The sequence below is a fragment of the Drosophila erecta genome, unplaced genomic scaffold, assembly GCF_003286155.1.
Source record: "Drosophila erecta strain 14021-0224.00,06,07 unplaced genomic scaffold, DereRS2 tig00000126-arrow-pilon, whole genome shotgun sequence".
Taxonomy (NCBI): Eukaryota; Metazoa; Arthropoda; class Insecta; order Diptera; family Drosophilidae; genus Drosophila; species Drosophila erecta.
In genome coordinates, this window is record NW_020825209.1 from 6,427,061 (window position 1) to 6,451,242 (window position 24,182).

General features: G+C 48.6%; 3 protein-coding genes across 3 annotated transcripts; 1 reads left to right on the plus strand and 2 right to left on the minus strand.

Annotated features, from left to right (window-relative positions):
* Positions 1-5,254: 5,254 nt before the first annotated feature.
* LOC6550298 (cholecystokinin receptor type A) lies at positions 5,255-23,006 on the minus strand. The gene is given in 7 exon segments (XM_001977664.3): positions 5,255-6,651; positions 6,712-7,015; positions 10,576-10,911; positions 10,982-11,182; positions 22,203-22,778; positions 22,781-22,914; positions 22,990-23,006. Coding segments are annotated over 7 exon segments (1,986 nt in total). The 3' UTR covers positions 5,255-6,233.
* Positions 7,285-9,044, plus strand: LOC6550299 (probable cytochrome P450 308a1). Its single transcript, XM_001977665.2, has 4 exons — positions 7,285-7,534; positions 7,588-8,118; positions 8,174-8,644; positions 8,704-9,044. Exons 1-4 carry the CDS (start codon positions 7,356-7,358, stop codon positions 8,990-8,992), a joined length of 1,470 nt encoding a protein of 489 aa, XP_001977701.1. The 5' UTR covers positions 7,285-7,355; the 3' UTR covers positions 8,993-9,044.
* LOC26526676 (mitochondrial import inner membrane translocase subunit Tim13) lies at positions 21,491-22,155 on the minus strand. Its single transcript, XM_015155985.2, has one exon. The coding sequence runs from the start codon at positions 22,057-22,059 to the stop codon at positions 21,670-21,672; it is 390 nt and encodes a 129-aa protein (XP_015011471.1). The 5' UTR covers positions 22,060-22,155; the 3' UTR covers positions 21,491-21,669.
* Positions 23,007-24,182: the final 1,176 nt, after the last annotated feature.

The window sequence follows — 24,182 nt, forward strand, 5'->3', positions numbered from 1 at the left end:
AGATGTTTAGAGAATTGCGCCAGAAACATTTAGAGGTATGCCACTTCAAAATCCGACTAAAATAGGTTGAGTTATGGGGCTCAGAACTTCAGACTTGAGACATTTCTTACTTTTTTGAATCTGCAGCATCCTAACATCAAAAAAATGACAAAAAAATAAAAAAAAAATAAATTTCTAAATTTGAATGCAGATGTTTAGAGAATTGTGCCAGAAACATTTAGAGGTATGCCACTTCAAAATCCGATTAAAATAGGTGGAGTTATGGGGTTTAGAACTTCAGACTTGGGACATTTCTTACTTTTTTGAATCTGCAGCATCCTAACATCAAAAAAATGACAAAAAAATGGGAAAAAAATAAATTTCTAAATTTGAATGCAGATGTTAAGAGAATTGCGCCAGAAACATTTAGAGGTATGCCACTTCAGAATCCGATTAAAATAGGTTGAGTTATGGGGTTTAGAACTTCAGACTTGGGACATTTCTTACTTTTTTGAATCTGCAGCATCCTAACATCAAAAAAATGACAAAAAAATAAAAAAAAAATAAATTTTTAAATTTGAATGCAGATGTTTAGAGAATTGCGCCAGAAACATTTAGAGGTATGCCACTTCAAAATCCGATTAAAATAGGTTGAGTTATGGGGCTCAGAACTTCAGACTTGAGACATTTCTTACTTTTTTGAATCTGCAGCATCCTAACATCAAAAAAATGACAAAAAAATGGGAAAAAAATAAATTTCTAAATTTGAATGCAGATGTTTAGAGAATTGTGCCAGAAACATTTAGAGGTATGCCACTTCAAAATCCGATTAAAATAGGTGGAGTTATGGGGTTTAGAACTTCAGACTTGGGACATTTCTTACTTTTTTGAATCTGCAGCATCCTAACATCAAAAAAATGACAAAAAAATAAAAAAAAAATAAATTTTTAAGTTTGAATGCAGATGTTTAGAGAATTGCGCCAGAAACATTTAGAGGTATGCCACTTCAAAATCCGACTAAAATAGGTTGAGTTATGGGGCTCAGAACTTCAGACTTGAGACATTTCTTACTTTTTTGAATCTGCAGCATCCTAACATAAAAAAAATGACAAAAAAATAAAAAAAAAATAAATTTTTAAATTTGAATGCAGATGTTTAGAGAATTGCGCCAGAAACATTTAGAGGTATGCCACTTCAAAATCCGATTAAAATAGGTTGAGTTATGGGGCTCAGAACTTCAGACTTGAGACATTTCTTACTTTTTTGAATCTGCAGCATCCTAACATCAAAAAAATGACAAAAAAATAAAAAAAAAATAAATTTTTAAATTTGAATGCAGATGTTTAGAGAATTGCGCCAGAAACATTTAGAGGTATGCCACTTCAGAATCCGATTAAAATAGGTTGAGTTATGGGGTTTAGAACTTCAGACTTGGGACATTTCTTACTTTTTTGAATCTGCAGCATCCTAACATCAAAAAAATGACAAAAAAATAAAAAAAAAATAAATTTTTAAATTTGAATGCAGATGTTTAGAGAATTGCGCCAGAAACATTTAGAGGTATGCCACTTCAAAATCCGATTAAAATAGGTTGAGTTATGGGGCTCAGAACTTCAGACTTGAGACATTTCTTACTTTTTTGAATCTGCAGCATCCTAACATCAAAAAAATGACAAAAAAATGGGAAAAAAATAAATTTCTAAATTTGAATGCAGATATTAAGAGAATTGCGCCAGAAACATTTAGAGGTATGCCACTTCAGAATCCGATTAAAATAGGTTGAGTTATGGGGTTTAGATCTTCAGACTTGGGACATTTCTTACTTTTTGAATATACAATATCCTAACATCAAAAAAATGACAAAAAAATGGGAAAAAAATAAATTTCTAAATTTGAATGCAGATGTTAAGAGAATTGCGCCATAAACATTTAGAGGTATGCCACTTGGAAACATTCTAACATCAAACCTAACATCATTGCATGCGGCTACCCCATCCGACCGCCAGGGGGCGCCAAGCTTGGGATTCTTGGCCTGAAATCCGATGGTTTCCCCAACCGATCCGGACCGCCACTCTTCTGAACATTTCTGGTCGGACCTTTATGCAATGCCACACCTGGCAGCGGCAGCTACCTGGCTGCTTATCTGGCCGAATACTTGTAGGCCGACTTCATGTAGGCTTAACAAACTTTCACCGAATTTTTCCAGTGACAAGCACTCGGAATACATGGATCAAAGACGACAAATAATGGGTAGTACCGCAGTAACTAAAAATAAAGCCAAATATACGTACATAAGCCTGTACATTGTACAGTGTGTCGTCGACAATTTCGCTCGTTCGAAGGTCAGGTGTATGCGCTTGGTTTGGTCGCGAAACTTCTCCCTGTAAGCCAAAATATAAATGACACCATGCGATAACGTTTCGAAACTTAGCCAGATAAACAGCATAATTAATATACAATTCGAAACCCGTTTCAACTGGAGTCCGTTAAGTAAACGGCCCGTCCGCCGACAATTGTATAATTTCGGGCAAAAAGGGCGTGCGTGGTGTGCGTGTGGTGTGTGCTGTGTGGTGTGTGGTGTGTGTGGTGTGTGCATTGCGCAAATCCGCCTCCATGCGGTCTTTGCAGTTGCCTTCACCGTTAAAAGAAAATAAAATACAATTAAATAATGTCGAAAATAAGTCGGCAGCACAATCGAAATCTGGTCAAGGTCGCACTGGCTTCAAGCAGCCCTATGTGGCCAGCAGACACCCAGGTGCAGATACAGATACAGCTACAGTTATAGATACAGATACAGTTACAGATACAGGTAAGTGGGTACAAAATGTCAAATTGCCAGACACCTAAGCTCTAAGCCCGGCGGTTGAATTAGCTTCAATTCGATTATGGACGTCTTTGGCGCTGAGTGTCTGCACGGAGCAGCGCCCATGGAGCATCCAAAACATCCATGTCCTGGACCCACTTAACAGGTATGGCTTCAGTGGCCAAATCAATAACCCCCGATTAGCAGACTGGCAGACTGGCAGACTGGGCAAGGGTGATGCTGATGGTGATGGTGATGGTGGATGACCTGGCGCTGCGTGGATTTCAAAAAATTTCGAAATTGAATCTACTTGCCACCAGCGTTGGGTTTTGCGATGTGGGTTGCATAATCGCATTCACGCCAAGCTCTTTGGCTTCGTGCTCGTAATTTCATTTCCGAGCTCCTATGTATTTGTGTACCTGCGTATTTTTGGGCCAGACACGTGTGGTGCGGCTCCGGAGTTGGCCGAGTTGGGATGTGGTAAGGTTGGCCAAGTGACTGAGCAGAGTGCGCCCAAAAAGGACCAACTTCTCCGTCATAATTATGAGAAATGAGTGTGTAAAAGGTTTTGTGGGGGTTAATTATGTATACCATGTGGGGTTCTGTTGCCTCCAACTTTGAGTACAACCTTACAATTGCCTCTCCGCTTTGACCAATTTCAATTCAATCTATAGAACTGTCAGTCAGTTGGCTGTATTAATACTAAAAGCTGTTTTTACCCAATGTGCCTAATAGCTTACCTAGAAGTTATCCAATCCAATTATTTGCTGATCGAAATGGGCGAAATATCTGTTTAAAATGTATATCAATCCGTCTGAAATGTGCAGGAGTCGCCGGTTCGCCAGCGTTATCGCATTATCACAACCCCAGCGACGGTGGATGTGTCGTCTGCTGTCAATATTTTTATTCGTTTAATAAATCGGATTATGTTGGGCAATCTGTTACAAGGACTTGGGCCACACAAAGCCAAGGAAAGGCATTTATTTCTCAAGCTGCCAACCGAGTTGAGTACATCAATAAAATGGCCCACAGTGGCGTTTCTGGTCGGCGCGAAGGAGGAGCGGCGTAGTCATCTGCGATTTACAGCCCCCAACAGTGGGTGCAACCCCTTGGCCCATTGCCCCTCCCGCCACTTGGGCCATAATAAATACTTTGTAAATTTCCTGTCATTCCGGTGGACTGCTTGTTTATTAGGAACTGCCTGCCGAATGCCCAGACAACTGGTGGCCGGGTATACGTGACCCGAAAGACATAGCCCATGATGAGGGGCCAGATGCCATGGCCCATGGCCCAGTTGACCATGATCTGGTTAGAGCTCGCAGGGAAACGGAGCTTGCCCGGCTGCCGGGACAAAGTGGATTCCCAGCTCCGCTTATTACGTGTAATAGGTGCGGTAATTGTCACGTAGCAAACGGAGACTTGGCCGTCGGCTGAGGTCGTTTCGCCCATGTGCCGTGCGGAATGATAGCCATCCATACGCAGTGGATGAATGGAGGAACGCCGTGGAGCACTCGCACATCCAATCCGATTACGCATGCAGTTGCATTGGCTGTATGGCCGATGGCAGTTTCGAATGGCACCGGCAATTAGGCATTCGGTAATCATGAGTGATTGCCTGGCAGACCGCAACGGACGCAGTGACTCAGTGACTCAGTGACTCGGGACACAGGACACAGGGTACCTGCAATTGAAACAGAGCTGGAATTTCCTACGGATTTTCCCACCGGAATCGTAGTTCATCAATCAGCGCTCCGCCTGGCCACAAACCAATTCATTTGCTGTCCTCAAAGTGGCAATTGATTTATCCCATGGCCAGTGCGTCTATCGATCCATTCTCTGCGACTAATTCCAGCTTTGTGGGATGCGGATATGGCTATTTGTGGAGCCGCCTTGAAACTGCTTGACGTGGGATGGCTTGAATTGGCTTTACTTGGCATGGAACTCATCCCCATCCTGCCACACACTTTTTTCTGCTGCTGACAGCTTGGCTGGCTGACTGCCTGACTGGATGCCACTCCACTTACCAGGGGCCATCGCATGCAGCAGCGAAATTAATGCCCAAGTCATTAGCAGAAAATGGTCAACAATGTGTGCGCTTTGCATCCTTCCTCCTGCACCTTGACCCCCAAAGTATCCTGTTGCCCAAATGGCCCGGCCAACTCCATCCGGAGTTAATGCCGAGGTGAAGCCGCACTGGCAGGCAATCAATTAGCCTCCAGCCTGGACTACTTTTTGGATTACTGGTGCGCCTTGCCCGATAAGTTGCTAACCAGGTGGAGAGACAACGGCCCGAAAGTATACAACACTTTGCAGAATGAACCCGAAGCTAATTGTCGCTTTATTCGATTTGATTCGATTTGATTTGATGTTATTTACACAAAACACTGAGATCTATACACATACAAATATCCGATTAATAATTGCAATTGCCAGTTTCGTTGAAGGGGAGCTAAAATGAGAGCTAAAATGAAACGTTTGTTTGTATACTATGCCATTTATTTCGTTTGCCAAAAGTCCACTGTGCAAATACCGCCCAAATATGTCCGATTGGCATTTCCAGCTACTTTCCTCTACTTAAAATTGGATTTTGGCACCCAATCGGGCGCCCTAATTTAGTTTTGGACCTTGGAGTGTCTGTCGCTCCATAAGCTCCGTGTGACAACCATTTTTGAATGATAGGAATCCTTTGAGAGTGGACTTCCTTGTGTACCCTGTAAAATCAGCCTGCTGTCAAATGCTTCTTGGTTCGTTGAAACCTTTCACTGCATCGTGATCAGAATACCATATACTTTCGGGATTGACCTCTGTAAGGTAAGTGTGGAGATAAAACTATAAGTGCAGCACAATGGTCGCATAGCCTGCGCAAATATCACTCATACGCCGTGTGGCACGAATGAGTATTTGCCACAGTTTGAAGTAGCTCCCAGTGCACAGAGCTTTTCCCAGCGATTTAATATCTTTTATGGGGCTCATTCACTGGGAAGCAATTTCGTTGAACCATTGTGCTGCTTTCTAAGCTACTGTTCTGTTTTCTGTTTAAATCTCAATCCGGCTGAGCATTTTTGCATGCTCCGCAGCGTGTGGCGATCTCAATTTAGATTGGCAAGACTGATTGCACCCACTTAGGTGCAAAAACACATAGAACGAGAGGTCAAAGTCTAATAACTCACACTGAAAAAGGCGCTTTAGCGCAACTCTAAGCAGATACTCGCACACACATATTAAAATACTTATCGGTAAGATGAATTGCCAGGGAACCTGCTCCATGCACCCACCTCCGTCCACCTATCCGGCCACTTCCACACGCATTTAGAACGCGGCGGAATGCCGCTGACAACCACAGTTTCTATTGCAGTTACATTGCATCATCACATGTGGGCGCACCCGATCCGTGCCCATTGGTAACCTAAAGTGACTCCGACTCGGCCATCTGCGGTCGGCGGCGGCTGGCTCAGAGTCGCGGGCTCTCGAGGATCGTGTGGCTGGACATGACCGAGTTGGCCAGCGCAATGGAGTTGCCGGCCACGGACAGGTTCGTCTCGTTCTTGGAGCGCCGCCGCCAGAAGCAGCAGGGAGCGCACAGGCGCTCGCACACCCGCATCCCCTTGAAGGTGTCCACGAAGGCGCGCCGGAAGCTGGCGTTCATGAAGCAGTAGGTGATCGGGTTGCAGCAGCTGGAGGAGTAGGCCAGCAGCTGGAGGAAACTGATGGCCGTGTAGCCCACGTACTCGTACACCGTCGGCCCCAGCAGCATGGTCATCGTGTTGATCACGTACAGCGGCGTCCAGCAGATGAAGAACTCCAGCACCAGGACGAACAGCATCTTGACCACCCGCTTCTTGCTCTCCAGACTCTTGGTTTCGTTGGACCTGAAAGGCAGCGTTTTATTGCCAAATTGGCATGGTCATGTGCATCCTCTGGAGACTTACCTCCGCAGTCCCGCCTCTGTGATCCGCAGACTGGGCTGCGACAAGGACTTGCGCCGGGACTCATTGTCGCTCACGTAGCCCTGCTGCTGCAGCTGCATCTGGTGGCGCATCCGGTGCATCCGGCTGCAGCATTCGCCGTTTCCAGGTCCACTCCCGGCTAGAGTCACTGCTCCACCGCCGGCATTCATCTGCTGATGGCGCACCGACTTCACGGAGGCGCTCCGCATGCAGTACAGATGCCTCCTTCCCTCGCAGGCACCTCCTCCAATCAATCGCCGCTTGCTGCCACAGTGGCCGTAATCCCCTGGAAAAACAAAGTTCAAGCATATCCAAATACATTTCTTAACCCGAACACTCGATTGCAACAAGAAATGCAATAAAACGGCTGGTTTAATGGAATAGTATTATTATCCGAACCATGTAGAACCATCGCGCGCTTAAGTACATGTTTAATGTCATGCCCATTGTTGGCTGCGGCAAATCTTGCGTGATTGAAACATTCCAGCCAGTTGATTGGATACAGCAATTACCGGGCTAATGGGACGCAGTCAGGGAATCACGCAACCAGATCTCTGAGGTATTCAGCTCGACTGCGAGTGCCAGTGAGTGGAGTTGTGCCCTTCCAGCTTTCTAGATGCCCAACGATGCTGCTGCTGGCGCTATTGATCCTCTTGGCTGCGACGCTCCTGGCTTGGAAATGGCAGGGCAACCACTGGCGTCGCCTGGGCCTGGAGGCGCCCTTTGGCTGGCCACTGGTTGGGAACATGCTGGACTTTGCCCTGGCACGGCGATCTTATGGAGAGGTCTACCAGCACATCTATGCGTAAGCTCAGTGTAAAGAGTGCTCTGCAGAATCAATGAACAGTCAATTGACAGTCAGAATCGGGGCCTGAGATATGTGGGCTTCTATCGCCTGTTTAACGAGCCCGCCATTCTGGTGCGCGACCAGGAGCTGCTGCGCCGCATCCTGGTGGGCAGCAACTTTGCCGACTGTGCGGACAACGCCGTTTACGTGGACCAGCAGCGCGATGTGCTGGCCAGCCACAATCCCTTCATCGCCAACGGGCACCGCTGGCGAATCCTGCGAGCCGACCTGGTGCCGCTCTTCACACCCAGCCGAGTGCGCCAGACCCTGCCGCACGTGGCCAAGGCTTGTCAGTTGCTGCGGGATCAGCTGCCCCCTGGACGCTGCGAGGCCAAGGACTTGGCCACGCGCTACACGCTGCAAGTGGTGGCCTCCGCGATCTTCGGCCTGGATGCCCAGTGCCTGGGCAGGCGCAGGAGGCTGGCGCCACCAAGTCGCTGGCTGGAGTGGCTGGCGCCGCTCTTCCAGCCAAGTGCCTGGAGTCTGCTGGAGACCGTGTCGCTGCTGCACTCGCCTCGCTTGGCTGGACTCATTGGTCACCGGTTGGTAGAGTGCAACTTTCTAGTGTGTCATCTTTGATCCACTACCTCCATACAGATACGTACCGCTGCACCTGCAGCAATGGTTCAGCGAGCTGGTGGCAGCTAGAAGTGCTGGCGACAACCTGCTCCAATGGCTGGCGGCGAGCAAGAGGGGCTTGGGGCAGCAGGAGCTGGCAGGACATGCCACCACTCTCCTGCTGGAGGGCTACGAAACCTCGGCGATGCTACTTGCCTTCGTCCTCTACGAATTGGCCCGCAATGAGGAGGCCCAGCAACGTCTGCACATGGAATTGGATGAAGTGGCAAGGCGCCACGCGGGCAAACTGATAGAGCAAGTGGCTCTGGGTGAACTGCGCTATGGCGAGGCTGCGCTGTTGGAGGCACTGCGTCTGCACCCGGCCATGCAGGCGCTGCAGAAGCGCTGTACCAAGTCATTCACCCTTCCTGCCCAGAAATCGGGCGCGAGCAGCGTACTCAACGTGGATGTGGGCACCGTGCTGGTGGTGCCCGTTCAGGCCATTCATCTGTGGGTGGCGCACAAAATCCCAAACCTCGGACTCACTCACCACTCACTTCTCCTTCCAGAGATCCCCAACTGTATCCGGCACCCCACCAGTTCCGTCCGGATCGCTTTCTGGACCAGCCGCCAATGGGCTGCCGCTTTTTGGGTTTCGGCGCCGGACCTCGAATGTGTCCGGGCATGCGACTTGGACTGCTGCAGACCAAGGCTGCCCTGGCCACACTCCTGCAGGAGCACTGCGTCCTGCTGGCGGATGAGGACGAGTGCGGAGTGGAGGTGTCGCCGCGCACTTTCCTCACCGCCAGCAGCAAGGGCATTTGGCTGCGTTTCCAGAGGAGGACACCTCTATACTAACGACATAATAAAGGGATTGCTTTTACCGCCATCAAAGTGGGAGAAATCAAGAGAAGTCTGCCCACTTTATGGACATTGGATAGGAAGGCTATTATATTCGCAGCTAGTAGCATGTGAAGGTAACGTTTGGGAATGCCGGAGGGAAGTGGGTACTTAAGTCCGGATGAGACCACATACCTCGCAATTTTATTGCCATTTGCGGGCAGGCGAGTGGTTCAGCTGAGCATAATTTAAATTGCCATCAGAAGCGCAGCTTGCGGATGAGGGCATGCGAATTCCTGGCACGCATAGTGGGGGCTAAGTGGAACTCCTAATAATGTGGCAATTTCCATGGAATTGTTCAGCTTGTTCGGTAATGGGACATTGGCGACCCCGTCGCTGTGGCCCGCAAATTTATGGCGCAACGGGAAAGTTAAAAATTTAATCAAATTTATTGCCACACAAAAGTATGTGTGGAAATGAGTGCCACGCGTCCTAGGAAATGGGATGGACGACGGCCTTTAACGAGCGCTTAAATGCTCGTCTCGTGCATAATTAAGGGCATTGAAATTGACCTTTTTAGCAGCGGGCTGTGGTCCATGGGTCAGGCGGGGTCAGTTGCCGGAACGAATGAATCGTTCAATGAATCCTCGAGTGCGCCAAGTGAAGGTCTATGCTAATGCACACTTTCCATTTCCCATAAAGCACCTGGAGGCGCCAACCCTTTCATGCAAATGAGTCGCTCGGGGACAACTGCTCCACTGCTCCACTGCTTCCACCTCCGTGGCAGGCCCGCCTCCTACCCACATTAATTGGACCAGAGGCAGAGTATATTCTAGAAGATTAAAGTAAGTCCGCTGCTCGGCAGGCTCCTGTGATTTCCACGGGGACTCCACGGTTGACTTCGCCTTGTGGGCGTGCGTTTATCATACGCGTCACGTTGCCAACTCGCATCCGCGGAGCTCGAGGAGGTTCCTCCGCATCCGCAACTATAGTGGAGAGCCCACTGGGACTGCTCCATATTCACAGCCCACCAAATCCGCTGCAGCCGAGCATATATACTTGTATATAGGAACGCTTTAAGACGGTATTAAAGGCGAATTAGCCGAATTGATTTGCGCCGGCTTGCCTTGGGCTGCCTAGAATCTTTGTGCCCATAATCTGGGATTATTCACAGCATTCGCAGCTGGAGAGGATGGGTGGGCAGAAGCCATCTAGCTCCCAAAGCCGGCGCTGCGAATGCAAATGAAAGCAAAAACGCCGCCAGCTTTCGCGTGCCATTGTCTCTTGGCACACACTTGGAGAACTTGGAGAACTTGGAGAGAGCGCTCCTCCAGGGCTTAGCCTACTTCCCCATTCCCCAGTCACCCATTCAATTCACTTGCGCGATTTAGGCAAGAGTCGTCGACACTGGAATCTCCTCGTGCGTGGGAACCATTGCCGCAGTTCCTGGGCTTTGGGTACTCGGATAAGCGCACCAGTTGAGCTAATCCAGAAGGGCGCCTCCTTCGGCAACAGTGCCTGAACCCTCTAAGCCCTCGGAATCCTCGGAACCCAGAGTTCCCATTGACCCAGCTGAGAAGAAATGAGCATGAACCTCTTACCATAGTAGTACTGGGTGTGGTGGTGGTGCTGCTGGTGGGGATTGTGCTGGTGGGGCACAATCGTGTCGAGGGACTGACAGTGGCTTCCGTTGGGACGTCGTTGGCCGCCAGGTGCTGCGACAGCGGTGGAGGAGGCGGTGACCTCCGGGCCACTGCTGCCAAAGTTCATGGCCCGCTCGTTGCGCATGCTCACGTACAAGGTGCGGGTGATGAACAGGTAGGTGAAGCTGAGGGCCAGGAGCGGGAGCACCAGCAGGGCCAGGTCCAGGAACAGGTTGTAGGCCCGCTCGTAGTTGAGGCTGTCCGCCGGCCACTGCTCCCGGCACTTGCGCAGTCCTGGCCAGAATTGTGGACATAGTTGCAGGGATTAGTGTGCTGGAGCAGCTGGCCTCGCCACGACACTCACCTGGTCGACTGGTGGGCATCAGTTGGCTGAAGGCGGCGATGGGCGTCATGCACACCAGGCTGCCCAGCCAGATGATGGCGATGATCTTGTTGGCGTGGTTTATCGTCTGCCAGGTGCGCGACCTCAGCGGATGGCAGATGGCGTAGTAGCGCTCGCAGGAGATGGCCACCAGTGTCCAGGAGGAAACGGCCACCGAGGCAGCTGCAATGAATTTGAAAATCAGAGAAATTAACCACAAACTCATAGATACTTTTGATATATACTCGTATACTCTGATTATGGTTTTTCAATAGCCGAGCATTGGAATACATTATCAATATATTTATTTATTTATTTATACACTGCAATGTTGTGTTATTAATCTGTACAAGTGGATAGCTTCCTTCCTTGAGTTTCGCCTTAAAAGATCGAATATCTTAATTTGACTCCAAATTTGCTTGCTGCCAAACATAATCGCATTTGCGGCGAATGATAACTGGGTTCCATTTCCTGGCAGCAGGGAAATTATGGCTAATCCACGCCTGCCACTTGCCAACCCTGCAAAGTTTTGACTTTTATGGCTCCGATACTAATGGCCATTTTGCCGTCTGCCCTTCGCTGCCTCCATAAAGTTTTATTCGGGCTCACTTATTGTCAATTGTTCCGCCTGCTCCTCGAATCCATTGCGTTGCCGGCGCAATTAAAATGTTAATGTCTTTGTCAGATCCAACTTGTTTATTTTCCTTCCTCTTTTTTTTTTTGGCTTTCCGGCATGCCGCTTGGATAGCAATGCTGCCGCTTTTAATCAAAGTCCCCAGCCCACACGAACAGTTTTCAAGTGTTTTCGGCAATGGTCCATTGTCGTTCTAATCGCCGTCCCAATCGCTACCGCTCCCAATCCCTATTCACGGCCCAATCCTGCCGGGCACCACAGCGCCATGGAGACCAGAACACAAACACACACTCGCACCACTTGGCAAGTGGATTCTGGAACCACGGACCACCTCAAAAACGGGTTGAGGGCTTTGGGATTGCGAATGAAAAATAGTAGAATGGCGGTGGGTCCATTGGCGGGATGAGGAAACGGCGGGGCGAAGCTCATTAACAAAATTAAATTTAGCTGCGTGGGTGGTGCCGCCATATACGCAACCCCAATCCTTGCCCCTTTCCCTTCTCGCTGGGAATAGCGGGCTGGAGGAGCAGCAGCACCATGGCTCAGTGATTTTGAGAGTCCGCAACAAAAATGTTAATTTTGTGTATGTGCTGAAAATAGAAGCCGGACCGCAACAATGAATGAATTCAACGAAGGGCAGATTTTCGCGGCGTTCCCGGGGGCGTGGCATCCGGGGCAGACCTGAAAAGTGGCAAGTGGCAAGTGGCAGTGGCAGTGGCAGTGGCAGCGGCAGTGGCAGGTGGCTAAGCGGAAAACTGTGTCGCATTTTGGCACTCGTAATATAATCGCTGATTGAAGGCAAGCAAGCCCAACATCGACAACTTTGACTGGGCCATTTATTGTTTCGTTGGCTTCCACACGAGCTTTTCACAAAGCGGCTGAGTTGAGCACATCCCTGCTTTATCCCTGATAATCTGCCCACTTGGAACCCGATTTCCATTTGCAACTTTCTGCTCAGGCTTATTGTGTCGCACTCATAAAACAAGCTAAGCTCCTGGGGCCCTGCTGAGTGAAGGAATAAAATTATTAAATATGCATTTCTTATCTGGCCGACGCTGCTGTCGAGGACCTACTTCAAAAACATGACAGATCGCCGAAGGACGAAAAAATCCAGCAAAATGTATCTGCCATCCGACGCTGTCTGCTTGCCTTTAAATACATTTTGTTTAATGGCTTCGCAGAGTGAAAAGTTGTGATTTATGTATTATTACTATTATTGTTGCGTTTAGTTTGCTGTGCATGGGATTATGACGAAATCCATTTGAGCTACTTGCGGACTGAGCTTAAAATATTTAAGTATTTACTTGGACATATTTAGTTGTGTTAATAATATTAATGAATTGCATTATTTTGCATTGTACTTCTTGGAGCATTATTATCATAAATGATTTTGCTTTGAAATGAACTCGTTATGCACCGAACTTGAATTAAATTTCAAAGATAAAAGCCGAGTGACCCGTAAGGACACCTATTTTTCGAGCATTTTCGAATGCAAACCAACGCGTTTGCTCCCAAAATGACAATTTGATGGCTCTGTTGACGAGCAGCCTTCTCAAATGGAGCCTGTGTCCACATTTGGTCGACTGGCCAACTGGCCGACTGGCGGGCTGGTTCTCAGGTGCTCAAAGCCAACTCGGGTCGGAAAATGACAATGAGCCGGGTTCCCGTTTCGATGCCCCTCTGGGCCTGACCATGCTCCTCCATCCCCCCCATCCGCCCAGCGCCGCGTATCCTGGCATTTTCGCCAGGCCGCCTGCACTTGGGTGCGTGTTCGAGTGTTCGAGTGTTGGAGTGTTCGAGTGACAAACCTGAAATGGTTTCGCCATGCAGAAATTTCCTGGCAGTGCGGATATAACTTTATACATGCTGCAAGCTGTGGCAAGTCGCACGAAAGTGTGCGCTTTCAAATGGAAAATCTCGCATTTTAGTTGCTTTGTTGCGCATTCCCTCGGAGGAGGAATGCCATCATTTCGTTCATTTCGTTTGGTCTGCGGGTGGAGCATCCAGTTTGCGGCCAGCAGAGTATTTCTTGGGCTTCTTGAGCTGGCCGGCAATTAAGTTGGCCACAAACATACTTTGGACTTCATCTGTTTATTGTCGCCCACGGCTCTTTGGCCAAATCATGTGCGACCAACTCTACGGCCATAATGAAAAATTGCAAAGGTCAGTGTGTACTTTTCAGCTTTCAGCACTTTTCCTTGTGCTGCTGCACAAAATGAACTTTCAACTTTTCATTGCTGCTAATAGTTCTGTGCGTGGAGGCGGTCAGGTGCTCTGGCCTCCACCCATCACCCATCACCCATTCATCCACTCGAAAGCCAAGTGGATTCGGAGATTATTGTGGCCGAGCACTTTCCAGCTGGTTACTTGCCCTTCGATCCTCTCCAGCAACACCGCTCACCTTTCGACTCCAGCTGGCCATGTCGAAAGTTACATTAAATTAAGCTGGCAACCGCAAAAGTATAACTGCCCTTTGCCCAAAGAACCAGCTGCAGTTCGAAAGGCATCCGTTTTCAGCAAGCCAAATGCCACGGGCAATTTGCCTAAACTTTTGGGATTTCGGGAACACCCACCGCATGTGCACTGAGAGAAACGCGTGTGCTAGCAATAATTCAGATGAATCGGCATGCGAGAGCTGGATGATCCCGAGTTTTGGGCACTTCTATGGGGCATCCCGCACACATGGCATTTAAATAAATCACGAATTTATGAATATGCTTCCTTTTTCTTGTAATATTTTCCAGGTACACAGCAAACGTAACATTTCATTTATTTCTGTTTATCTTCAACTCGACTGCAAAGACCAGGTAAATAAAGGCAACCTTTGAGTGCGGCTTAGCGAGAAGAGTATTCCCAGCTTTTGAGGTGACCAAGGAAGTCGAAGCTGGGAAAGTCGCTTATTTGGTTGGTAAATTACGGGAAAGTTGAGTTGTGCGGTCAAAGGAGAAAGGAGAAAGTTGAATGCCAATTAAAAGTGCTGCCGCCAGTGGGATGAGGTGCAATACTTTAATCCCGGCACTTTGCCGCAATCATTTTTCGCCTGTTTAATAAGTGTAAAGTTTAGTGCAAATAGTGGGGAACACAATGAAATGCGACCGCAGCTAATTGCTGTTATACTACTACAGTTGCGAGGGCGGTTCCAACAGTTTGCCTGCTGCGGCGACCCTGCGATGCGGCTCAAAAACTATTACGGTTAACCCCTGCGAACGGATTTAAATGCTTTTCATTTGCTGCGCAAATATTTGGCTTTCAACTGGCGCAGTGTTGTTTGCACAGGATATGCGGATATATGCGGATATGTGCGGATCTGTGCGGATCTATGCGGATATATGCGGATATCTGCGGCTACAAAGGACTCAGCAGACGAACGATTCGCACTATTTATGCATTTTTCACGGCTAACGTAAATATTTAATGTAATTTATATGCGAAAATGGCAATACAATACAGCTTCATAAATTATAGTTATCAAATTGGCAATGACTCTAAGCGGGCCATTCAAATCGATTGCCCAAACGTGGCCCATTTTCAATCTACCCACCTCGAATTTCAGACTTCAAAACCAATCCAATTCCGGATTGCCCTCTGGTCGTTGTTTTTGATTTAGCGCCCCATTCGATGCGATGCTCAATGACAGAAAGTCCATCCTTCGACATTTGAAAGTGGATTTTCATGGACTCGTGCCCTCCCTGTGCTCCTCAACTTTGCGCAAATAAAAATAATTCCAAATTTGAGTCAACAATAAAAAATGGCTGTGCAAAAGTTTGGCCTTTTCGCCGCTCGATGGCAAGCTGGCCAGATTGAAAAGGCACAAAGATACGCTGGTACAAGATGATTTCCAGGGGCATGGTATCAACAGATACTACCCTCTACTTGTGGCGCCACAAAGGAGGCCGCTCGAGGATAGGCAAGAGATATCAGACGGTCGACGTGGCGCTTATTGTTGTTCCTCCCGGACGCTTCCTTTGATTTCGCCAGTGAAATTATATGAACAAAATGGTTTCCCATTGTTTTGCCCCCGCATATCGATACGTCATGTGGGGGCCATCGGAAAAACAGCATATTTTTACGCCCCGGGGTTCCTCGGCTGCATGTGAGTTATAAAAGTGCCATAAACTGAGCGGACTCGGGCGCAAAAGCCTCAATCGAAAATGTAAAACACAACAAATTAAAATGTCCTGCACACTCAATGGCCAAAACGAGTTGGCTAGGAGCTGGATATTGTGGGCGTATTGTGTTGCTTATTGTGTTTTAGAAACTCTAGAACTTTGCATTTTAATTGGAAAACTAGGGGAGACTGAAGCCCGAAAGCTGTTGCATATTTTTCGGCTGATTGGGCAAATTTATCGAGTGTCCAACTACCAACTACCCACTAGCTTAAAACCGAAAGTTTTTACGGCTTCCTTTGGCAACAATCGAGGAATCCATTATGGATGCACTTGCTGCTCCTCGATGCTCCATTTGGCATTCATGACATGGCCGAGCCAGTTGAGGTGGGAAGCTCAGGGGCACCGCCTTTGAATGGCCATTGTTGGGCGCCCTATTTATGCTCGATTTACTGAGTCCTGAATTGCCGCTGCACTGCGTCCCCGAGAAGCAGGGAGCGGCTCCTGGAGCTGGAAGTTGGGAGTTGGTATCAGGGAGCTGGAAGTTAGGAGCTGGGAGCTGGTATCTGGGCTGTCGCAACTCGACGCAAGATTCGCAAGTTGCAAGCTGATTTGGCTGCAGCTTCAGCAAAAAGACATAAAAGTGAATAATGCATTCGCGTTCATTGGGTGCCGGTGCAAAGTTCACGGCAACAAAGTTTCCTGCGTTTTGCCAAAGCTTTTGCAAATTGATGGAGAATCTTAATGGCTTCTGCAGCGTTTGACATGCATTTAAGTTTGTCTCTCTTGTCTCGTCGAGCGTTCATTTATTGGACACTTTAATTAAACGAATTAAACATGTGCTGAATGCGACACATTTTGCGGGAGCTCATATTACGCCAAATATTTGTGAATTAATAATGCATGTTTATCGCTCAGCTGAGACTGAAAATTATTAATTGGTTTTTTGGCGACCTCTAGCACTCTTTTTTGTTCTTGAATGTTTTTCCTCATTTTAAGGCAATGAAATCTGCTAATCAGTCAAACTTGTGAGCATAGAGTTTGGTGACCCCGATCTCCACTTCTTCACCTATATTTTCCCTAGCTATAAAAATACTTCGAGCCGAGCTACTTTGAAGTTGTTGTCAAGTGACCCTGACGACCTTTTTCAGCTAATAGCTATTAACTATTTTTCCTATTTATGCTGTGCCGCCTTCATTTGATCATATAATACCTAGTAATCGCCGTCCGTTCGGTTCCAACTATACGCAACCTAACTTTTGCCTTGGATGGCAGTTCCCGGCGTGACTTTCGCCCAGTCGGGCTACTTAAGTACCCCGTAATGGTTGCCATGGCACTGTTTCTACAGCCTCCTATGGCTCCACTAGGAATGCCGCTCGCAGTCATTTTTTATCCGGCGATAAATTGCAAAATAAATTGAGTCCAAGGAAACTTGCGGCAGTTTGTGGGAGTGCTGGGTGCTGGGTGGTGCTGGGCTGGTCTGGATGGCAACTTGATCCGCTACACAGGACTGGGTGTGTGGCTGACACCAATGCAACAGGGCATTATGCGTTGCATATAAGCCATGTTAATTTCACATTAGGCCCTGTCAGCCGCACTTTATGGCAGCCCCCTGGAAATCCTCAAAAGGCCAAAACGAGCTGAAAAATCACCTTTCATTTGTATTCCCTTTGTGCCCAGGCACCGTGTTCCACGCTCCACGCTCCACGCTCCAGGTTCCATGTTCTCGATGTCCTTGTGTCCTTGTGTCCTTAAGACGCCTGTCAGCAAAGCCCACCCCGCCCCACTGGTCTCATTAATTCAGCTCGGGAGTATATTTCATTTCCACACGCAAATAATGCGCACACGCAAAAAATGGCGCTTAATGTCGCTTTAATTGGTTCAGTTTTTAATGGGCTTGCTTCATTTCTCGTCGAGCATCTTCTTGTTTCTGTGAACCGACAACTGTGATTATGTACTCGACAAATATGATGTATTTTGCAGCGCAATCAACTAGACATTCGCCATTCGCCATTCGCCTTGAATTTCGAGCAGTGTACGGCTGAAAGCCGGAAAACCATTATGCGGCAAACCGATGAAAAACTTTATTAGGAGCATATTTTCATTTAACACAGCGCTTTCGCCGCTTCGTGCAGGTGTATGCAAATTGATAATGCACAGAAGCGCACGGATTGCCGGATAAAAAGCGTATTTAAATATTTTTTGTCCACAGGACATCGGTGGCAGCGGCGGCTTTTTATAGTTGCAAATATTTATATAATTGAAAATCAATAACCACGTCAATTGTGCGTAACTCCCGGTGTCATAACTTGCCATTATTTCGCCAACAAAACAATTCCTGTGCCCCATTAAGTGTCGAGTTCGACATGCAACACATTCAGATCAGATCGCCACTGATAGCCAGAACAATTGCACCCACATGGACAAAGGCAGCTGGGGGAACTCAGCATGATGGAGTGGCACTAAGTTGAATATTCATAAGTTCATATGCCAGTTCTTGCCCAGTTAACTCTCATTAAAAGGCGCATAAAACATGGCTACGAGTGTACATGTGCACTTGTGCTCATAAGTTCAAATAATTGCGTCCTTCGCCGACCTCCCAGTCAAATAATCCCGCTGCTCTGCGGATGCCGTTCAAACTTTGGCGCCCAGCGGAAAGGTCATGGGGCGGCACTCTGGGCGTCAATAACATGTACCGCCCACATGGGCGCTGAAAAAATATAAAAAAATATAAAAATAACAAGCGAAAGAAAAAGAAAACGAGTTGCCAGTGAAGAGCAGCGTGTTTAGTTCTTATTTCAATTCGTTTTTCTACTTATGCCATTTGGCCCCTTTATGTTTGCCAAGTTCCACCAGAGCTGTGGAAACTGTGGAAACTGTGGAAACTCTGGAAACTGTGTGTGTGTTTGTGCATAAATTTACTCACTACGAGTGCCCCCTGCCCCCTGCTCGCCTAATTAATGATTACGTCTTGCCCAGAAAACAGAAGTAATAGCAACAGAAAAAACAAAAAAGCACCAAAATGGCCAATGGAAAATTCAATTAATCATTCATTTGCCGAGCTGTCAGCGAATCGGACGGCCCACTTAAGAGGTCGGGGTTCAAGACCAGCCTGCCCAAAGTGCCAGACAAAAAGTGCAACCAGGTCGAGCAGGAAAAATAAGCCAAGACTTGAAGACTAAGGTCTAAGGATGTCAATTTGACTCCTTTCCGCGCACAAATGTCCTTTTGGGCGTATCCTTTTGCTTTTTACCTGCATCCCCGCTTAGGTACCTTAATTGTATAAAAACTGAGCTAATTAGACAATGGCAGTTGAGCACAGATGCTGCACCAAGAAAAGCTGCGATTTGCGCCTAATTTGTTTATCAACGGAGCGCTTTCGCTTTACATTCTTTGTGGCGACACCGCGAAAAGTTGCTAATATTACGTAGATGCTTTAAGCTCGGTTTGCAGGAGAAAGCGCTTTTATCGACTATCAGCTACCCACCCATTGCTCAGCTGAAACATTCTGTTGAACATTCTTTTTGGCATGTCGATGGAAATTGTTTTATCCCCATAAAAACAGCACTGTTTTCAGTTTTATTCGCCGTAATTCTGCGCCAAAAGTCAACAACTTTGTATTTTTAGTGCCCACCTGCATTCCGACCAACTTTGAGCTTGATATTCCTGCGAATTTGTTACAGTTCCCGAACTGATCGAATATATAGAAGCTATGGCCAATATGGACTTACAGCAGCTTATCCGTCGGTTCGATTTGCATAAGTAACGGCCAAAAGAGTAATGGCCAGCAAGATGATGAAATCCAATGGCAGTGGCCCAATGCAAATGCCACTGGCCACAAATGCATAATTACGAGCATAAATCAAAGGGCGGGGCACGCCCTCTTCCCACTCTGGGAGCAGCCAGGTGGGGAGGTGGCCAGCTAGGACATGGCAGGACATCGCTGCACCTTGACGTGATGGTGGCCATAAATTGGTGCCTCAGCCCGCCCAGCGATGACATTCTCAGATTTACGACCCACGAGTCGACGCCCCGTGCAACAGATGGAAAGGAATGGCAATTCGAATGAGGATGGGGATGCGGCTGAGGATGAGGAGTCCTTGGAAACGGAATGCCAGCACTTTTCTGGGGCTCGACACAGCGCCGAGTGCTTGCTCAACAAATTGGCATGTGTGTGCCGGAGCGCTCAACTTGTTTGCCAGCCTTTGTTATTATGTTGTTAATAAGTTAGTGCGGGGGCGGCCTAGATGGATATGCCCGGGTGCGCCAGGATACGCCAGGATGCGGGGGGCAGTTGACGGGTGAGCTGGTGGGAGGGAACAGCGGTTCCGGCAGAACCGAAAACAAACTTGCAGCAAGACAAACAGCATTACCAGCGCGACTGAAGCGGAAACGCGGGAAACAGGAAACAAGTCATGAAAATGCAAGTAAGGGTGTCAGAAGGATCAGCGAGGGGATGTGGAGGAGCTGGAGGAGCTGCAGGAGCTGGAAGCCTAGAAGAAAATCGAGTCGTGACGCTGCATAGCAGAGTGCTTTTCGCAATATTGCCACAGTTGAAAGCAATACCAAACTGTTTAGGCTGCAACTTGAGTGGCTCAGTGCCAGGAAAGCAGGAAACAGGGGAATGGAAAGTGGGTTAGGAGCAGGAGGCGCCGGATCGACAGCGTGTGCATATGGAAATTGACCAGAAGGAACTGAGCAGGAGCAGGGCTTCCGGCCGGCGAGTAATTTGCATTGGAAATGGGGATCAGTCGGGATTAATTTTGCGGACAGGGAGAAGGGCTGGCCAGGAGTCAGCTTCGTCCTTCGTTGGCATGGCCCTCCTCCAAGCTGGAGGAGCTTTCCTAAACGTTGAGCAAATAATTAGAATGTCCGATGGCATGCATTTTGATTAAATAAGCAAATTAATGCCGCTCGGCACCTTGAAGCTGCCCCAACCGCATTGCTGATGAGCATTTGTGACAGGTGTCAGGGCCACTTCTCTGTTCTCCGCACCCATGTTCTCCGCCCCGTTCCACGCCCGACCTGACGTGGAAACACGCCGAGGGCGCACCATATCACAGGTGGCTGAACCGGACTCATCATCATCACCCACATCAGCCTTATCCGAGCTGGAGACACAAATTAATATCTGGCCAGAATGCTCAGCCATCTGACTGGACTTTTCAAGGACCAAACTGGAGTTTCGGGCTCCGTCACTGAGTTGAAATGGCTTTAAGGACCTTGCCTCGTGTGTTTACAGTGTGCGTGTGAGAGATTCCTAATCTTTGGAACCCTTGAGGAGCCCAAAATCCGGGAAACCCCGACTGTCGTTAGATGCGGGCCTTCATAAAATACGGCCATTCCCAGGCGGATGCAGATTGGGAGACGAGATATAGTGCGTTCTTGCCAAGGAAATATGATTTAGGCCATAAACAAGCGCGGAAATTGTGCGTAAAATCGATGGCAGGCACAGTTTCCATAAGTGGAAAAGCGATGGAAAAGCGCACCATCTAAACTTATGTTCTAACCCCTCCACAAACTTGAATATGCAAAGTTCTGCTTGGCTAAGTGATTTCAAAAGGGCCTAGAATGCCAATTTAAGGAGCGCCCTAAGCACAGTGAAAGTACATTAAAGAAAATCTTTATTTTCTGCCAATTTCTGTCAGTTGGCAAAGACACTACTATGATTTGTTGGGCACCAACGCGAAGACTTCAGCGACGGCCACTCCTGCAGAAAATCCACTTTCATTTCCAGTTAGACGACCCATTCGTGCCTAACCAAAGGCCTCGAAGTATGAAATCATCCTCGAAAGCTCTGGGGATCAGTGGGACAGGTGGCCATCACCTACGTACACTAGGGATCTGGGTTACGACGGAACATATGCCTTCTTTTTGGGCTTGGAATGAACTGCACACATGGCACATGCACATCTGTCTGGACTCAATCATCATTTGACCTTTTCGTTATTGGCGGCACTAGATGCGGACTCGGATGCGGCTGCTGCTGCGGACTTAGGTATGGATACGGATGCGGTTGCAGATGCGGATGCGGATGCGGATGCGGGTGGTGATGCGGAGGAGGCGGAGGACCGGGCCAAACGGATTTGCTGATGGCGACGCCGGCGTCGAAAATACTGGCACGACACCACCTGAACCGAGTCCATGAACCGATCCATGCAGTTGGTGAGGCAGTCGTGCTCCGTGGAGCGCAACTCCAGTCCCGGCATGGCGATGCAGACGTCGAAGCAGCGACGCGTTATCTTCTGGAGCAGCTCCTGGATGTTGGCCAACACGATCTGCTGGCGAATCCGCTCAAGGTCGTGCTGGTTGGGCGCCATTCGACGAGAGATTCTGGGACTCGGTCGCGGGGCTGGGTACTAATGATTGTGGGATGGATTCACAGTTGTGTGCTTGGGATCACCTTTTAATTTGGAAACGGGCCAGACGTAAATGAACTGGCCTACTGGCCTGCACCACTCACCCTGAGCGAACTGGATGAGCTTGCAGAGCACCTCGCCGAAGATGAAGTGGCGCAGCAGGGTGCCCACCAGGGTGACGGGCATGCAGAATACGCCGAGCAGGATGTCCGAGATGGCCAGGTTGAGCAGGAAAACGTTGGTGATGGTGCGCATGCGACGATTCTGGACGAGGGTCAGCACCACCAACAGGTTCCCGACCACGGCGCACAGCAGGATGGCCGAGTAGCACGGCACCACCCAGATGGGCACATCGGCGCTGACCCGCACCACGCTCCTATTTCCCGGTGTCCTGCCAGTTGTGGACGGCGCCGGCGTGCTGCTGCTGGCCGTGCTGGCTAGGCCCATGTCCAGATCCAGATCCACATCCAGATCCAGTCCGAGATCCAGTTCCTGCCCGCTGTAGTTGAGTAGATCGCCGGGTGCGCCGGCGAAGGTGCCATTCAGGTGGATCGCGGCCTCCTCGGCCAGCGGCAGCGCCTGGCGCAGAAAGCGGTAGAAGGCGTCAATCGTGAGGCCGAAGGATACTCGCTGGTGATCCCGGAACAGCACTCGCAGTCGGACTCGCACTTGCACTGTGGACACACTTCGTCAATTTCACGCAACAAAAATGGGTCAGGCCGGGATTCGATTGCGGCACAGCCGTATGGAGTTCGGGTTCCGCGTTGTGTGTCGCGCCTCGCAATCCTCGCGAAGCACTGACGGCAACCGTCGGCGCTTTTTGTGACCACCAGCCGGCGACAGGCGACATGGCGGCAACATGCTGCCAACGGACACGGCGGCCCAACTCACCACAGGCATGGCAACATGTTGCCAGCCCGACTTGTTGTTACATTCATGCTGTGCTCGCTGCTCGGTGCTATTTTATTCGATCACAGCTCGATCAAGGTTCCAATATCTGAATGCGACAGGAAAACTTCCTTTCCTACAGCCCACAAATCTGCAAAGAAACAACCAATCACCCAATCATGATGTCTGCTTGTCGGCCACGATTTAGCTTGGGAATAGGTGTACTTCCTAGTTCCTAGTCCCATTTATAAACCTACGGAAGTGGCTCAGAAAAGGACAAATCGCTGCATAGCATAGCACACATTTGGGGGCACACGAGATTGAGATTGAGATTGAGCCCGCGGAACGTTCGGCAATCGGTGGAAGTGGTTGAAGTGGCTGGAGTGGCAGGGTGAGTAATTTGCATGTCTGCCCATGGAGCTGCGGATTCAGTGGCGCCTGGCAGAGCGGCAGAGCGGCAGAGGCAACGAAAGGCCACATTTGTCAACTTAATTAGCGGACCTCCGGTGATTCCGTGGCCCCCCAGCTGCCATCCTCCAGCTTACACCTTTGGCTCATTATTTAAGGACTTTCTCGCCGCCTGTTTGCCCTGCGACCCAGCTTATAAATCACTTCGCGACACTGGAGGAGCCATAAAGTGAAAAGCGAGTGGTTTTTTTGGCCGCTTCCACGCTTTCGGTGGCCGCAACAGGTTGTGTTGCAAGTTGCTAACTTTATTTGGGCTCCAGTTCGGTCGGGTAATCGACTTTGGCGGACCAAATTAACTGCAGACGGATTCCTTGGCCGTCCAAGCGCTCGAAAACTTTCCAGCTGATTCACTTTATCTGCAACTTGGCAAGCCCAGTGCAGATCGTTCCAGCAAAAAATGTGGGTTAACGTTTGCCCAAATTGATTAATTCAATTTGACCCGTTGGGCGAACTTGCCGCGAAAGACAAACTTTGTCGGGCGCATAAATAATGCTGCAACATTAATTAAAGTGGCCAAAAGCGTTGGGCGGATCGAAATGGGAGGCTGGCATGGGTATGGGTATTTTGGTTGCTTTTTGTCTCGCGGTCGGTCGGATGGCACTTCGGCAATCCAGCCTACATTTAATTTATTTACTTTGGGCTTTAATTAATTTTAATTGTTGTATTTGCATTCGCAGCGGCTCGGCTGTTGTTTTTAAACTTTATGGAGTAGTGATTGCCGGCCGTTA

Bases quoted from the DNA above. Each gene is read 5' to 3' on its own strand.
- LOC6550299 (XM_001977665.2), top strand. From the start codon at position 7,356: ATGCTGCTGCTGGCGCTATTGATCCTCTTGGCTGCGACGCTCCTGGCT. The intron at 7,535-7,587 runs GTAAGCTCAGTG...GTCAATTGACAG, and splicing joins GTCTACCAGCACATCTATGC to TCAGAATCGGGGCCTGAGAT. The intron at 8,645-8,703 runs GTGGGTGGCGCA...TTCTCCTTCCAG, and splicing joins CCCGTTCAGGCCATTCATCT to AGATCCCCAACTGTATCCGG.
- LOC26526676 (XM_015155985.2), bottom strand. From the start codon at position 22,059: ATGGCGCCCAACCAGCACGACCTTGAGCGGATTCGCCAGCAGATCGTG.